At 35.7% G+C, this 16,088-nt stretch overlaps 1 protein-coding gene across 1 annotated transcript in view; it reads right to left on the bottom strand.

The window, feature by feature from the left end:
• Nucleotides 1-16,088, bottom strand: part of LOC121867031 (signal transducer and activator of transcription 5B-like) — a 93,353-nt gene that overhangs the window by 32,120 nt on the left and 45,145 nt on the right. The window contains 6 exon segments of the mRNA XM_042366773.1: nucleotides 8,293-8,515; nucleotides 10,977-11,154; nucleotides 13,021-13,135; nucleotides 13,649-13,755; nucleotides 14,033-14,161; nucleotides 15,800-15,952. Coding sequence (XP_042222707.1) covers nucleotides 8,293-8,515; nucleotides 10,977-11,154; nucleotides 13,021-13,135; nucleotides 13,649-13,755; nucleotides 14,033-14,161; nucleotides 15,800-15,952 — 905 coding nt within the window.

Below are 16,088 nucleotides of genomic sequence, written 5' to 3'. Positions count from 1 at the left end.
AAAATTGTGACGAAAACAATGACTTTCACTTTCTTTCGTCGTTCAAAAGATTTTACCGTAATCGCTTTTCGAATGGTTTTCAGTAAAAAAAACTATTGTATTACAATAATATTCCCTCCTAATTGACTTGAATAAATACTTGAATGGAAATATACAATATTTTTGTTGAAACTACCCGCGTTTCAGTGTAAAGTGTCATAATAATAAATGGTAAACAAGTTTATAGGACGTAGTGTTTTTCTAAAGGTTTTGTTGTTCCTTTACCCTCAAAAACTTGGGTCGACCTATAAACGAGGAATATCATAAACTAACGATTTCTTGGTCAAAAAATCGGGGTCAACCTATATACGAAGGGGGTTGAAACTACCCGCGTTTCAGTGTAAAGTGTCATAATAATAAATGGTAAACAAGTTTATAGGACGTAGTATACGGGTCGACCTATAAACGAGGAATATCATTTTTCAATATTATTCTCGATGAAATAATAATAATAATAATAATAATAATAATAATAATAATAATAATGAGAAGAAGAAGAAAAGAGGAAAAGGAGAGGAGGTAGAGCTTACAGTACTTTGGGTGCTAATGGCCTTAACCCTTAAGATGCTGGTGGAAATAGGTACTCCCAGCGAAAATTATTATTAAACTGGTATGTCAGGTAGGTGGTTTTCATATGGGGACGCAGATAAAGGATAGGGGTGGGATGCCCACAGGCTGGGAATTCAGTTGAGCAAGTACCAGCATGTAGGGTGAATAATTAATATATTCCACCTGTGGCATGGTGTTCCTACATACGCTGCAGGCCATCACGGTCAACTCAGCTAGCCTGGTACAGTACTTGGGAAAAATCTCATGCCTCACAAACGCAAAACATATTAGATGCAAAAATGGCTAATGAATCTCCCAGTTGCTGTCTCCAGTAGGCTGAATTCTACCAAATCCAACTCCAGAATTAAAAATATGTTATTGCATATTTAAACATTGTTATTATTTTTAATTAGTTAAAAAAATAATTATCGTAAATATAAAAGATTGATTTATAACTACTGTACTGATGATGATAACCTGAGACAATTACCGTCCGTAAGGCAGACACCCAACTCTTCAAAGGTAGCTAAGCAATAACCCTTTCATGAATTACAACCTATTAATGCCATACCTGCACATTTATTTTTAGGTCTCCATATACCTTATACAAATTAAGGTTTGCAGATACCATTCTTTTCACATTTGCAAACACCGCTGGTAGCATTGTAACCACCAGGCAACTGGGCCAAGCTGTGAGTTGTTATGGTTGTTTTTCAACTCATATTTTTGGGAAGATATACATAACTTTCTTCATTTATTTTTACTTAGTTACATGCACATGCCATCCTACATACATATTGTGAAAAAAAAAGTAAAAGAAATAGTTGTTCACAAAGTGAGTGAGTGAGTGTGTGTGTGTGTGTTTGTGTGTGTGTGAGTGAGTGTGTGTGTGTGAGTGAGTGTGTGTGTGTGTGTGTGTGTGTGTGTGTGTGTGTGTGTGTAATAATAAGAATAATAATTAACGGTTTATTGAAAAAATTCTGCAGCCCGAAGGCTGAAAATATACATTGGACATAAATGACTTATTACATACATTGGTGGTTTAACAAAAGCCTTCATTAGAGAAAGGTAAAGGAACATACAGTGAACATACAGATTAATGTAGGTGTTGAACAGCAAACTCGTAGTGTAGTAACTCCCTCCCAGATGGTGTTAGGAGGAACTCACGTGGTGTAGTAGTTCCCTCAGATGGTGTTATGAGGGACCTGGCGTGGTGTAGTAATTCCCTCGCAGATGGTGTTATGAGGGGCCTCACGTGGTGTAGTAATTACCTCACAGATGGTGTTATGAGGGGCCTCACGTGGTGTAGTAACTCCCTCACAGACGGTGTTATGAGGGACCTCACGTGGTGTAGTAATTCCCTCACATATGGTGTTATGAGGGACATGTGGTGTGTGTGTGTGGGGAAGGGGGGCAGTATTAGGGAATCAGAGGAGGTAGCGTCCCTGCTGGTCTCCGTTGCTATAGTGAAGCAGGGAGTATATGCAAATGGCGACTGCGTTAAACTTTCATTTGGCTTTTATTTACTGGTTTGACAATATTTTTTTTAGAGGTGGCTTATGTATTGGCATTATTTTTATTTATTCCTCACATTTACTGGTACTGTATGTATTATTTTATGAAAACTATGGCTACAGAAGGAAAATACACTCAAATTTTTTCCTAAATAGTACTTCCCTGCTAAAGAGGGGGTACATCTTACATGCCGTAAAATACAGCATCTCGAGACACATGTGATGTACTGAAGTGAGATGGTGCTTTTTGTCATCCATGAACTAAGTTCTTTCATTCTACATGAAAAATTATTATTAATTTTCCAAGTCTCATTTTCCCCCAAAATATGCGATCTGTGAGAGTGAATAAACTTGCACCCAGTAGTACTGTAAGGGGAAACCTTTTTAGAATTTCAGAAAAATAGTTTATTAGATTCTGAAATATGGCTCTTCACTATAACTGTACTACTACAGTACTACAGTACTGAAAAATATCATCCCTCTAGTTCTATTAAAATGTCATCTTTCTTCATTTGGCAAGAAGCAAAAGTACAGCTATATAGTACAGTATACTGTATAACTGGAGCTGATGGACAGCAGCTTTCCTAAAAGAACTAAGAGAATTTGTAATTGTAAGCCAGTAACTTTGAGTCACATAGTTTAAGCAAGAATAAATAAGAAGCAGAGAGAAGTGTCAACATAGTGAAGGGATAAGTTTCACATGAATGGCAAGCATTTCCAGTGAGGTGTGAATACTGGCAATATAGGAACAGTGAAGCTATCACCGTGGTATTATTCACTTATTAATAGTTAAATAGTGTTCACAATTTTCACATTACTTTCCATTTCACATAATCACTTTCTACTTACCTTATCATCTGGGCTATGTTTTGGTATGTAGTAAAAAAACAAACAGCAGGGGTTGTAGCACAGTTAGCTGCCATTTGCAACATCAGCTTCATAGGCAAACCAAATTCCTTATACTACACTAAAAATTACAGCGTCTTCTTTCCATCATACATTATTGGAAGGTACATCTAATAACATAACATTATACAGAAATATCTCCGTAAGCCACAATCCCTTAAACCCGGAACTCTCCGATAGCCATTATTGAAATTTTCTCGGAAAATCCTTCCCAAAGCTGGAATTTTCCAGAAAATTCCAGCTTTGGTTAAGATTTTCCGGGGGCACATTTTTCGGAAAATTCTGAGAAAATTTTGCCGATACCCGGAAAGTTCCGAGGTAGGGGGAGGGTTTTTCCGGGTTTGAGAGATGATGTAATGGGCAATTTCTGGAACTTCTGAGAACATTTTTAAGTTACCCACAAAATTCTGGGGATGAGGGATATTTTTCTGGGGTTGAGAGATGATGCAATGGTTAATTTCTGGAACTTCCAAGAAAATTTTTCTGTTACTCGCAAAATTCCGGGGATAAGGGATTTTTTTTCCGGGTTTGAGTCGTCTCGTTACCCGGAAATCTCTCATTCCCGGAAGTGCTCTGCACCAATTGTTCCGGTTAACGGAGATATCACTGTGGTTAAATAATTCATTCATGCACAACACATAACTGAAAGTGAGGGAGATGTGAATATTGTGTGTCCTACCCCTCTCCTCCATGTGTAATGAACACGTGTTTTTTTCCAACATACTGAAATCAATCAACATCACCCAGGATGGTGCTAAGGTGCCCATCATAATGTAAACTAGAATGCTGTACTGTATATTGTTTCTGAAACAAGAACATGCTTTTCCTTTAATCTTGTCGAAAAAATTTTTTTATGACAAGTTACCAATACTATTTGATAAAAAATAAAAAATATTCCCAAAAATTGTAAATATAATAAAAAATTAAATAAAATCATCAGAAAAGAAGAACCTGAAGGACCAACAACACAATGATGTAATGTGGCTGGCACTGCACTTTATTGCCTTCACTTTCCCAACTTAAATCAAGTACTCAATCATGGTTGGGGTGACTGGGGGTACCCTGAGCAAGATTCAGAGACCCTTGGAATAGGAAGAGTGCTATACCCACTCAGTCTTCACACTACAGCATTGATACTTTCTTCCCCCCAAAAGATAACCCTACTGTGTATATAAGGGGTCCTCATCATATGTTGTGCCTGTAATGGGCCCCTGTCTCATCAACAGAACATATTATATAAATGGGTCAATACATCTGATATTATATTCAGATTCACCAGCCTGTAACTTTCCACTGTCTATGAGTAAGACATGAGTTGGACACGTGAGCGGGCAACTCTCCCAGGAGGAAGAGTCCCATAGTCAGCATTTCTGTAAGCCCGCACAGCGAGGCCCTCACAGTCAGTCGCTGACATCAACTTATATCGTAAGGACGTGACCTAACGTTTATAATACATAAACGCCGTCCATTTCTCATTCACTCCTAGACAGTGAGACTTACGGTCGATCTACACTCAGGAATTATATATACAACCCTTTTATAATAAAACAAGGAACTACCATTTGGGTTTCGTTACTTAAACCCAAATAATAAATATATGTGAACAGCATGATTAATTGCGCAAGCAGCCGATTCATGCCGATATATAATAAGTAATAAAAATACCCTAGAAATGCAGTAGAACGTCCATTTAAAGCAATTAAATTTAAGAATAATGATTTAAAGCGACACCCACAATTAAGGACTATGTTTTAATTTAAAGCGAATCTTTCCTATTTTGCGCGAGTCAATCTGGCACATCATATTTTAAATTTCGCACCTACTGTTTCTCTGGGCATGCTACACTGTCCTAAGGTCAAAGCTGTACTGTACATGTACTCAAAATAATGTACTAAATGATTACTAAAATTTTTGTCTGGTGCAAACTATAGCCTGATTATATTCAAATTAATCACTATCTTATAAGAATTCCAGCAATGTAAATTATATTTTCCCAGGTCACTTCTGTGACATTTTATAAGCATAAAACAGAAGCTCAATCTAAAGGACATACATAAACAAATAAATACTTCACTAGACCTTCGGCACAACTGTCAAACATATTACTGTCACCCCTACCCCTCCCTCCTTCCCTCTCCTCCCATCTTCCCAGCCAGGGTTTGGTGGTAATAGGCTTTAGGTTTTATCTTATATAATATCACAGACTAAAGTTAGGAGAAAATAATTTGCATTGCTAGAAACCTTGCAAGACAGCGAATAATTTGAATATACTGTAAATGTCATATATTTTGCACAAGATAATTTTCTTTTAGCCCATTTGTAATAAAATTAATTAGAACTAAAATTTGTATGTCTAAGGCAAACTATAGCATATATATATTCAAATTAATCACTATCTTATAAGAATTTCAGCAATGTTAATTATATTCTCCCATGTCAGTTAGGTAACATTTTATAAGAGAAAAACTTAAAAGTCACTTTAAGGACAGATAAATAAATAAGCACTAGACCTTGGCAGCAACTGTCAAACATGTCACCTTACCTCACCCCCCACCCCCTTCCCATCAGCTGCTCGCTAGTAAACAGACCATTTCACGTCCCTTAATTTTAGCTGTGTTGATTTGTGAGTGTTTGTTTTAACATAATACTAGAAAAAAACAATGTTTTGTTTATTCTAGGAGATGGGCTGAGGTGCAACTGGGTAGACTCTCAGTCTTTTTAGTATTTTGTGTTTCTCTCAAGTACCAACTAAATTATTCCATTGAAGCAACACTTCGATTTAGTGAGAATTCGGTGAAAGTGACCTCTCTTGTGTTATATCGACGTTCTACTGTATTAGTTTCTACAATGCTAAAATACATACAGTAATATAAAAGAAAATTTAAGAGAGTATGGGTATATTCTGAGTGGGAGACGAGGTGTCTCTGAGAGTAGTAGGCAGCTTGGCAACACACCATGACTCGCTGGACTACTGTACTGTACTGTATACCTTACCATGGACATTTAAATCACACAAGTGTTCCAACACTAAAAAAATTAAAGTTTAGAAAACCTTATTCTGTTCTTATACAATGTAGGGTTTGCATGTAAAATATGGTAAAAAATAAAAAAAAATTAAAAAAAATAAATAAATAAAAAACTATGTCTGGGTGCGTCGGCAGGTAGTGGAGGAGGAGGGAGGGAGAGCAGGCTGGACTGCAAAGACAACTCCCCTCCTCCGCTAATTAGCCAGCAATCCCTTTGACAGTTCTTGTGCAATTTCACCATAATTCCCATCAGTAATATTTAGGTTAATTTGTTGTTGGGTTAATAAAACATCGTAAAATAACACATTTTCCTGGGGAAAAAAATAAATAAATATATAAATCCCACACTCAACTCTAGATGAGTTATTGTGTCATATTAAGTTCCTGCTGGCTTTGTTTACATAGCACAAACAGCTGATTTCCTGCACTGTCCCTCACCATGTTGTCATGTTTGCCACAACATCTGACTTAAGCACTTATTAAATAATATTGTAGAGTATTTATCAGCACTTAATAAAAAAATACAGTAATGTATTATGCACCAGCATATAACACAGTGCATTTATTAATCAGTTGTTTTATTGTAAAAGTAGCTAAACTGATCCATCTTCCAGTGGTGGGCACAGGTAAACGAAAAGTTAGCTTCGCTGACCGCTAATTTGCTAACTAAAAAGTTAACTTAGCTAATGCTAAAACACTAAACAGCTAAAAAAATTAGTGGAAGCTAATGCTAACCGCCAACTTTTATTAAATGAATTTAGCTTCGTTTTTTTGGGGGGGGCTCTAAAACCCTTAAAAACAGACCTAGAGCTGAAATTTTCATATGTTGTCTTGTGGCTTAGACACAGAGCTTTCCAAAAAGGTATAGCATGCCAAGATCAGATGATGATCAAGATGTACACAAATAATTAAATGAACAAATGAAATTAAACATTAGTTTACATTCAAGTTTCAACATAAGCTTTATAATCTTTATTTACTGTACGAAAAGACAGAAAGTATTAAACGAATCCAAAAACTATAGTACTGTATAGCATAGGTAGCAAATAGCATCATGCCAAGATCAGATGATGATCAACTTATCAAGGTGTACCGTACACTGTACACAATTTCACAAATAATTAATTTGCATTCTCATACAACCTATCGGCCTTATTCATTATTCATGAAATATGCAATACCAACCACATACACATTATACCAGTGCATTTTTATATAACTTATTGTTGGTCTTAGTCATGTAAATAAACAGAAAACTCTAAACTTTAATGAAAAGTATGTTTTTAGAAAATTTTGTTTGGCGCACACCTTGGATGACATCCTGGTTATGAACTTATGCATTACTAAGCATAACCAAATAAATTGACGCAAAAAAAATCCTAATTAAATTAACAAATAAATGAGAAATGAAATTATACATTACTTTACAATTACATTCTATGATTCTTTCAACATACACTGACAGTCTTTATTTACTGAAAAAAAGTATTAAACTTTAATAATCGAAAAATTCCATTCGCTCAGCTGCTGCAGCGCGGCGTCGACAAATCATGTCTTGTCACATTTACACGTACTAACACGCAGTCAGCCAAGCGTGTCTGACTGGCTGTTTTTGACACACGTCGCGGCGTCACATGCTTACAACAGACAGGAACAAACATGTATAAATTTTGTTAGCGGACTTAAAGTTAGCGGAACTAAATTTAGCGGAAGCTAATTGGTCCACTAATGGTTTCCAAAGTTAGCAAAAACGCTAATCCTCTAACGAGAAAGTGAGCTTCGCTAATTAGCGGTTAGCGGAACCGTGCCCACCACTGCCATCTTGTATCATTCAAAAGTAACAAATAATGCAAATAATGTTGTTAGGAGTGTACTATCTCCATATCATGTACTGTTTAGTACTATACAGTACAGTAGGTTATAAGGTACTCCCCGACTTACGACGTACTCGACTTACGACAACCCGGACATACAACGGCCGTGGTCGTATAAAATATTTTTCAAATTACGTATTTTCGAGTCTATAAAAAGAAAATTCTTATAATTAAACACAAGAAAGTTTACTTCACTAAACTTTGATGATAACACTGTACTGTATATGAAAAAAAAGGGAAAACAAAAGCGACCTAAAAATGTTGAGGATGGGAACAAAGTGTAAGTTGTCACCAAGATAGTTACATGTGTGCAGAAAGAGAGATGTATGACACCTTTTTTTTATACGTGATTTATTTATTTATTTTTTATTTGTTAACACTTACCCTGGGACATGAGTGATCAGGTGTGGCTTGACGTAGCCATTATTTGTTGTAGGTTGTTGCTCTCCCATGGGTGTATAGTACTTTCCAAAAGCTTGTTCTTTAGGTATATTTGGATAGAGGAAGAGCAAGTACTTTAGATCAGCAATCACATCAGCTAAAGGACGGATGGCAAAGGCTTTACTGGTGAATGGCTGTAGCATGAACACATCTCGTTGGTCGCCAGCTGTGGAAAATTTCAGAACAATAAGTTTTTATGCAACACTATTATTATAATAATAATAATAATAATAATAATAATAATAATAATAATAATAAAAGTGATACATAAAGCTAACACAATGAAATAAAAAAAAAATTCTTTGATATTATTCATATACTTTTAAGGCAGGGTAACCACTGCAGATCTAGATGAAAAAATCTATCTAGTGAGCATCTTCCCAACTATTACATGCTGAAGAAACTTTTGCACCAAAATATCCCTCTGGAGACTTGGTCGTGATGGAAAGGTGCAACCAATTAATGAATTATTAGTCTCAGTTGCTAATGACTACAGTTGAGGGCCTCCCTGGGATTTCAACTTGTAGACTGTGTAGGTAAATACACATAAGTATCAGTAATCTGAAATGCTAGGGACCAAGAGGTTACAGAAAGTAGATAATTTTGGAGATCTGACATATCTACTCCAGGAGTCCATATATTTTTTACTAAATTCATGCCACCTGGATTAAAATACTGTACACTATATCTCATCATTCTACTTTCCCAGTGATGATATTTATTGGACAGCTCTGCTGTACACAAAAAATTGAAGGTCACAAAATAAAAAAGTTCTAAAACAACAATATAGCATGAAAACTACAGAAGAACAATGTGAGATTTTGCGAGTATCTTGAAGAAAGAGCCACAATGACAAGAACCTATCACAAGCCATATACAGGTATTTACTAGAACCAATTTGTGTTTATCAGCACATTCCTTACAAGATCATACTTAATGGTGAAGGAAAGACAAGAGCTAGAAGCAGCTTGAGGACTCTACCTACACAGTGCGGGCTTGATGTCAGCTCAAAGGATATTGAAATGGAGGCGGAACACACAAAAATATGTATTCAAGATATCAGCAGCAGTTTACAACATACTGTATTGTAATATAAAGACTGTAATTCTTTAAGGGTAGTTGAGATAAATTGTATTACAGAGTATAGTATTTCCTCCCTAAATACTCACCAAATGCTGTAATTACAACTGTCTTGTGAGTGGTAGTAGCCATGTAAACAATTGGTCACTCACTCTACCAAGCACTGACAGTGAGGCCACTAAGCATCCAGTAGCCCAATATTTCCTTACCGGGTATTTACTCTAAATTTTTATATGGGAATCAAAATGCAACAATAATATTATACAGCCCCCCCCCCCATAAAAAAAATCGTAGAGGTTAGGTTTTCAAAATGGCCGCGAATAACATTTGCGGACTGGGAGGGGGGGGGGGTTACCTTTTTACTTGTGTACAAAGAAATGTATAGTTCTTTATGTGTTTGTTTGCCCTTAGGACAATTATTTTCTTTTACCTGTCGTATTGTATACGTGTGTGTGTACACACAAACACACATACAAATAAATAATAATTGGAAAATCCTCTCACAAATAATCAGAAACAAATTTATAAAAAATGTGAGTCTACCCTCAAGTCCGTGCTCTATTAATAAAGTACTGTAATAGAAAAAGGACTTGAGGGTAGAATGTCACATTTTAATAAATTTGTTTCTGATTATTTGTGTGAGCATTTTCCCATTATTATTTACTTGTGTGTGTGTGTGTGTGTGTGTGTGTCTACACACACACACACACACACACACACATATTTACAATACAGGTAAAGGAAATTACTGTCTCTAGAACGAATGGCACCCTGTCCCAGCCACGAAAATGCCGGCAACTTTAAAACTACCCACAGACATTCTTGGGTACATCCAGGGTGTCATCCGCGAATAAGAAACATGAAATAAAAATCCGCGAACTTGGGGGGCTGTACCTTTATATTCTTAATTTATATATGATGATTAACTTGGCGCTAAAGTGATGAAAACTTAGGTAATTTATTATGTTGTTCCTTTTAAGTAATATATTGTTGTCGTTCCTTTACCATATTGGTCATGGAGTTTACTCACTGTCTGATCCTAGTGCAGTTTTTGGAGAATTTCCACCTTTTCTTTTAATGTCAAGTACTTATGTTTTCTTTTTGCACTGCTGCACTCGGTACCAAAAATTTTCTGCTTCTTTCGAGGCATTTTAAGGACAGCACACCTGGTCAGAATCCACAATGCTTTTTAAGTGACAAAAAGAGACCTGTGGACAGCCTAAGTGATACAGGCCTGTGCCTGAAAAATATGTAAGGACACGTGATGTCTTCTTATGCTATGTGAAACGTTGTGTCATCAACTGACCAACCCAGGCTAAGTCAGCTAATGAGGTTTGGAGGATATTTTGAACTTGACAATACTTGAGAAAATTTATTATTTTTGAAAAGTAATTTTATTTAATTTTTTGGGGGGGATTTCTGTTGCTGTACACAAGTGTACTAAAGTGGATGAGTGGAGAATGCCGGACCATAAAAGCCACCAGTAGCTTGTACTACAAAAAGAACTAAAAATACAAAAATAATTACTGCATGAAAAACAGACATACCCTTTGTCGTGTCTTCATACATCCAAGCAATTGTGACACCCCCTAATTCTGAATCAGAAAAGCGTAGAAGGAAGGTGCCTGACTTGGAGTTCTTTAACATTTCTTCAGCCTGACGGCGACCAACAAAACCCATAATGGACCCGTCATTCCAAGGCTGACGCAGGTGCTCTCTCGTAACCTTTCAAAAATGAAAATTATATTACAGTATACAAAAGTATTGGAAAAAAAAATAAATAAAATTACAAGCCAGGTACATGCAGCAAATAATTCAAATTATGTTCAGCCGTCTAGAGCAAGGAAAACAAAACTCAGCTACCTGTAAAATAATTTGGGACTCTAATTCTTTGAATAAAATGCCAACACCTAGCACAATGAATAAGTCCAAACAGTAAGACATCTTGGTTTGAGTGCAATGACTTGACCATTTGAGCACAATATCTTAACCATTTGAATTTAATGAGCTATTACCTTGAGTACGATGATACATGTACCTCATTAAGGTTAAATCATCCCACAATGTTAGTTATTCAGTATAACAAGAGAAAACAAGAAAAGAAATCAGGGATAATCAGTCATACTTTTTTTGGTACACATTACAAGCAAAAATCAAACCACTGAAATATCTGATTGGAAACTTAGAACACTACACCACTGTCAACATATTTTTTCCTTTGCATACTTCCCCAGTCTAGTCATATTCCTTGTTTCTAATAAATTCTTACACTTAAAATTTGGGTGACAATATTCCTCATGACAGGAACCTAGTGAAGCGCACATTAGTGGTTTAAAGCTGATAAAGCATTTAATACAAAAATTCCAATGAAAATTTTAAGTTATCTTTGCTTTTCTCTATAATTTAGTATTGGGGTACACAATGTAATAAGGCTAAGCATACCTAGTACATAACCACAGAATTTATGAAGCAACCCAGGATGTCTGTAGCATGAACTTAGTGTCACATATCAGACAGATTGAGAGAGAATAATTATCTCTCTCCCTATGGTATGGACACTGAGTAAGTAAGATTTTTATGAAAAGCTGGTAGTGGTTTGGTTACATTGCTTGTACTGGTTACTGCCCCACATTGGACAACAGTCTGATATTGCCTTCTTAACACTCTCGGGTACCATGACAAAAACAAGTCAATCAAAATCTGATCCAATTGGCACTGACATGTATTTGCATCACTTCGTCACTTAAGAGAAAAAAATAAAAATAAATATCGAGTACTGTAATTCCGATTGATGCTTGAGATTTTAACTAATCATCCCTGTAGGCCCCCTCTATAAACCATTACCAATTAGCTACACGGCAACTGTCCATAGTGCAACACCATGAAAACTTCAGTGTTCTCTCAGTTGGCAAGCTATAAGGGACAGTCGGTGAGCCCCATAAAAATTTTATGTGGCTATCCATCTCATACACTCGTGCCCTCCATTGGGCAGTAATATTTTTTTATCCAATACTTAATGTGCTTACTTTGTTGTTTGTTAGCTAAAATACATGTTGACCGTATTAAAAACTGTAATGCATGACATCATATCAAAAAATATTTCTTCTTTCCTATTTTTTTCTGCTTTTATATGAAAAGAGTTACCAGTTTTACATGGAATGGAATTGGTTTCATAAAAAACAAATAAATAAATAAATAACCGGTTCCTGAAAATCTAACTGGGGGAAAAAAAAGAAAAATGATACAAGGCAGAGCCAAATTATTTGCATGTAAATTTAATTGAAAGTCTAATCTGAATACAGTATTAACAATGATTCCCAAAGTACATGGCATAGGGTGTTTTTTATCAGTAAGCCCAGAAAACTGCAGCTATACAACTGACATCTTTTTATGAAAATGATGACATCTGGTACACTTGTTACAAGGACATCAAAAAGGAAGACTGTGTTACCCATTCTCAGGTTCAGAGATGTTCAAAATTATATCTGCCTTGCTCAATACATATATAGGGGTGACTGATTATGTTTGCATATCCATCCCAATCAAAATGACAGTGCATAACTTATTCTTGGATGATGGAAAATACTCTACCTTCATCACAGCAAAGAACCATTCCCAGAAGGTAAAGTTGCGCTCAGATAAAGGCTCCTTGCAAAACTGAGACCATGACAAGTACATATTATTGAAATCTTGAATTTGAGGACTCCTGCAAAAGACATGAATTTCAAGATTACGTGACACAACAAACAGCTGACTTATTATCTATCAATCTCCTTCCAAAATTTCTAAGATATTATATATAGGTTTAATAAAAGACCATAAATGTGATTTCTAATTTTGTTTACTTTTCTTCTGCTGAAGTTCTGCAGTTCAAATTAAAGCATTTCAATTTGTTGGCAAACAAATTAAGGTATTAAGCTTAAAACAGGCCTAAACACATTTTAGAATGCAAATGATGAAGCCCTTCCCAGTCACATGGTGTTCATATTTCCAGCCTTGTATAAAATTGATCCACATTAAACAGTCCCTATGTAACCCTTAACTAACCTACAATGACAATCCTATACTGTACCTTAACAACTCTTGTTTTGGGCTAGTTAAATGGGTAAAAAAAATTTTTGAGAAAACCATATAAAATTCTATTCACATATTACAAAATGTATGATAAATCATATTCCCTAATCATAATTAAAATACAAAATATACACACCTGTCTAACCTGAAAGCCTTGCCTGCCAAGAACTTGAGATTGTCATCAGTTAATCCTCGACCAGTGGCAGACTTAAATTTAGAATCTAACATATCTGCTATCTGGGGCCAAGGTACCTGAGGAAAACAAAAATATTTCAAGGGGAGGAATTGATAAACAGGATCTTTTTAATAATTAATAATTATCATTCAACATTTCTTCTATGCAAAAGATGGTAGCCATCCAGACAAGAGAACATACAAGATACAGATACACATTACACATCCACAAAAATATACCAAATGCTGAAGAGTTATAGAAGTGCAATGTGGTTACAAACCATATTACAAATTTAACCAAGTTCTAATTTTGATACAATTTGCGAGTTAAATTACGTCAGCCTACTCTTCTCACCTTTTCAGGAACTGTAAAAGGTATACGCCCTTGCTCAGCAAATGCATTGTCCCAGGAAACTGTTGCCCAGGCGTGAGGTTCTTGGTTGCCGTGAACAATAACTACCACTGGTAATGACAATGTCCATACCTCAAAAGAAATATGAAAGAATAATAAATTTCACTTTATACACAACATGCCAAAATGTTATATTTAATAGAATATTGTATTATTTATAACCACCCCTTGTTTTTCAGGAGACAAACTGGTCATAACACAAAAATAGTTCCTTCCATAAGCACTTTCTCGAAAGAAGGAGTACAGTTGGCTCTTGCCATTTCCAATTTTAGTTTGCATTTTCTTTTTTCTAAAGTAAATGTATACTACCAACTCCCCATTTGCAACCCCTGACCTGTAGCATTCACGAGGGAGTGAGGCGTAGGCGTAGAGAAGGAGGGAAGGGGGGCACTTTTTATTCATTCCTCATATACTGTAAACAGGTGCGCCTCTACTTACAAACTAGTTACGTTCCTGAGGCTTGTTTGTAAGTCCAATTTTACTCTTGTAGATACCAAACATATTGTAAAAAATTAAAAGATTATGGATATTTAGTACAGCTATACCCTTTAATACAGCCTTAAAACCTGGCTCACTCTTCTCCTCTTAGGTAATGTTTGTTCTATCTGGAATTATCTTCAAAATAATCCAGTCTCATCCACATTAAACACCTGTTCTGGCAGGTAACCCCCTCAGTGATGATGTTTGTATCTCTAAAATTTTGTAAGTTGAACGTTCTTAAGTAGAGGAGCACCTGTACATGAATTTCTGGTAAATTTGCAATTTCAACCAATATGGCTTTCAAGTTGAACTGTGTTTTTCCGATGGCTTAGACAATTTTAAGACACATTTATTCTCTGATGTTTCCCTCACTAAAGACTTAAATATACCAGGGGATCCTGGGGAGCAGAGCCCCCAGTTAGGAGGTTAGGTTAGGTAATTTTAGGTCATTTGCGATGGAAACGTCATAGAAGAAAAGTGTATTAAAATTGTCTAAACCATTGGAAAAACATATTGCTCAACTCGAGAGCCATATTGCTTGAAAATGCAAATTTACCAAATTTACATTGTTTTTATTCAACTCACAGTGTCAAACTACTTATTACCATTTACATACCTGTCTAGGAAAGAAAAAAAAAGGAAAGGGGCCAACTTAGACATTACTTTAAAGGGACTGAACTCTCATGAATTTTGGGGGTGAAACTGTTATCTTGAAACATGAAAAATATTAGCTTACTAATCATCTTTTTCAGTACATGCTAGTTAGCTTCTTATTCCTGCAATTAATATTTCCTATGACAAAATAACTTAAAATGAGACAATCATCAGAATTAGTAAGCATTTGATGATTTTAAGGCTATTTAATTTTTTTTTTAAGTTTGATGTACTTCTTGAAACATAAACTTAGCACCCTCATCACTGTTACACAGAATGCCTCAAATCATCATCATCAAAGATGAATAAAAAACATTATTCCTTATAATTTATTGGAAACCTATTTACTGTATTCATAGTTCTTAAACATTACCATCCACCCCCCCCCCCTGTGTTGAGTAGTATCAGGTCCCTAGCCAAGGTTTCAGCATTTGCTGACTCAGTATTGGGGAGGCTTTCTCAATAACACAACCCTCACATATAGCAAGGACCGACTATACCGCACAACATACACTTATATCCTTGAAGTAAAGAAAAAATATTACAAGCATTTTCCTGCTTTCATATCTTACTTACTTGGAAAACAAGTTCGCCACCACCAACACTGAATTGTGACTGGAAGAGTAAGGAAAATTTCTCGTCCATAACTGACTCTGTACCCTTTTTCTCTGCTCGCTTGATTTTGCGCAACTGCATATTGCGGAAACTCACTGATAGTTGTCGATTGGTCTGAAAAACATATTAATTAATACCATAAATATGGGGTAGACACTATATAAGTCTTAACTTACAAAACTTGGCAAATTACAAATGGTACATTGTGATTATTACCAACACTCTCACATAACCTATTGTCTTTTCATCA

The sequence above is a fragment of the Homarus americanus genome, unplaced genomic scaffold (assembly GCF_018991925.1).
Source record: "Homarus americanus isolate GMGI-L3 unplaced genomic scaffold, GMGI_Hamer_2.0 scaffold48226, whole genome shotgun sequence".
In the NCBI taxonomy this organism is placed as follows: Eukaryota; Metazoa; Arthropoda; class Malacostraca; order Decapoda; family Nephropidae; genus Homarus; species Homarus americanus.
Note: the sequence above shows the minus strand (reverse complement) of the source record. Positions and strands in the feature narration are given on the sequence as shown.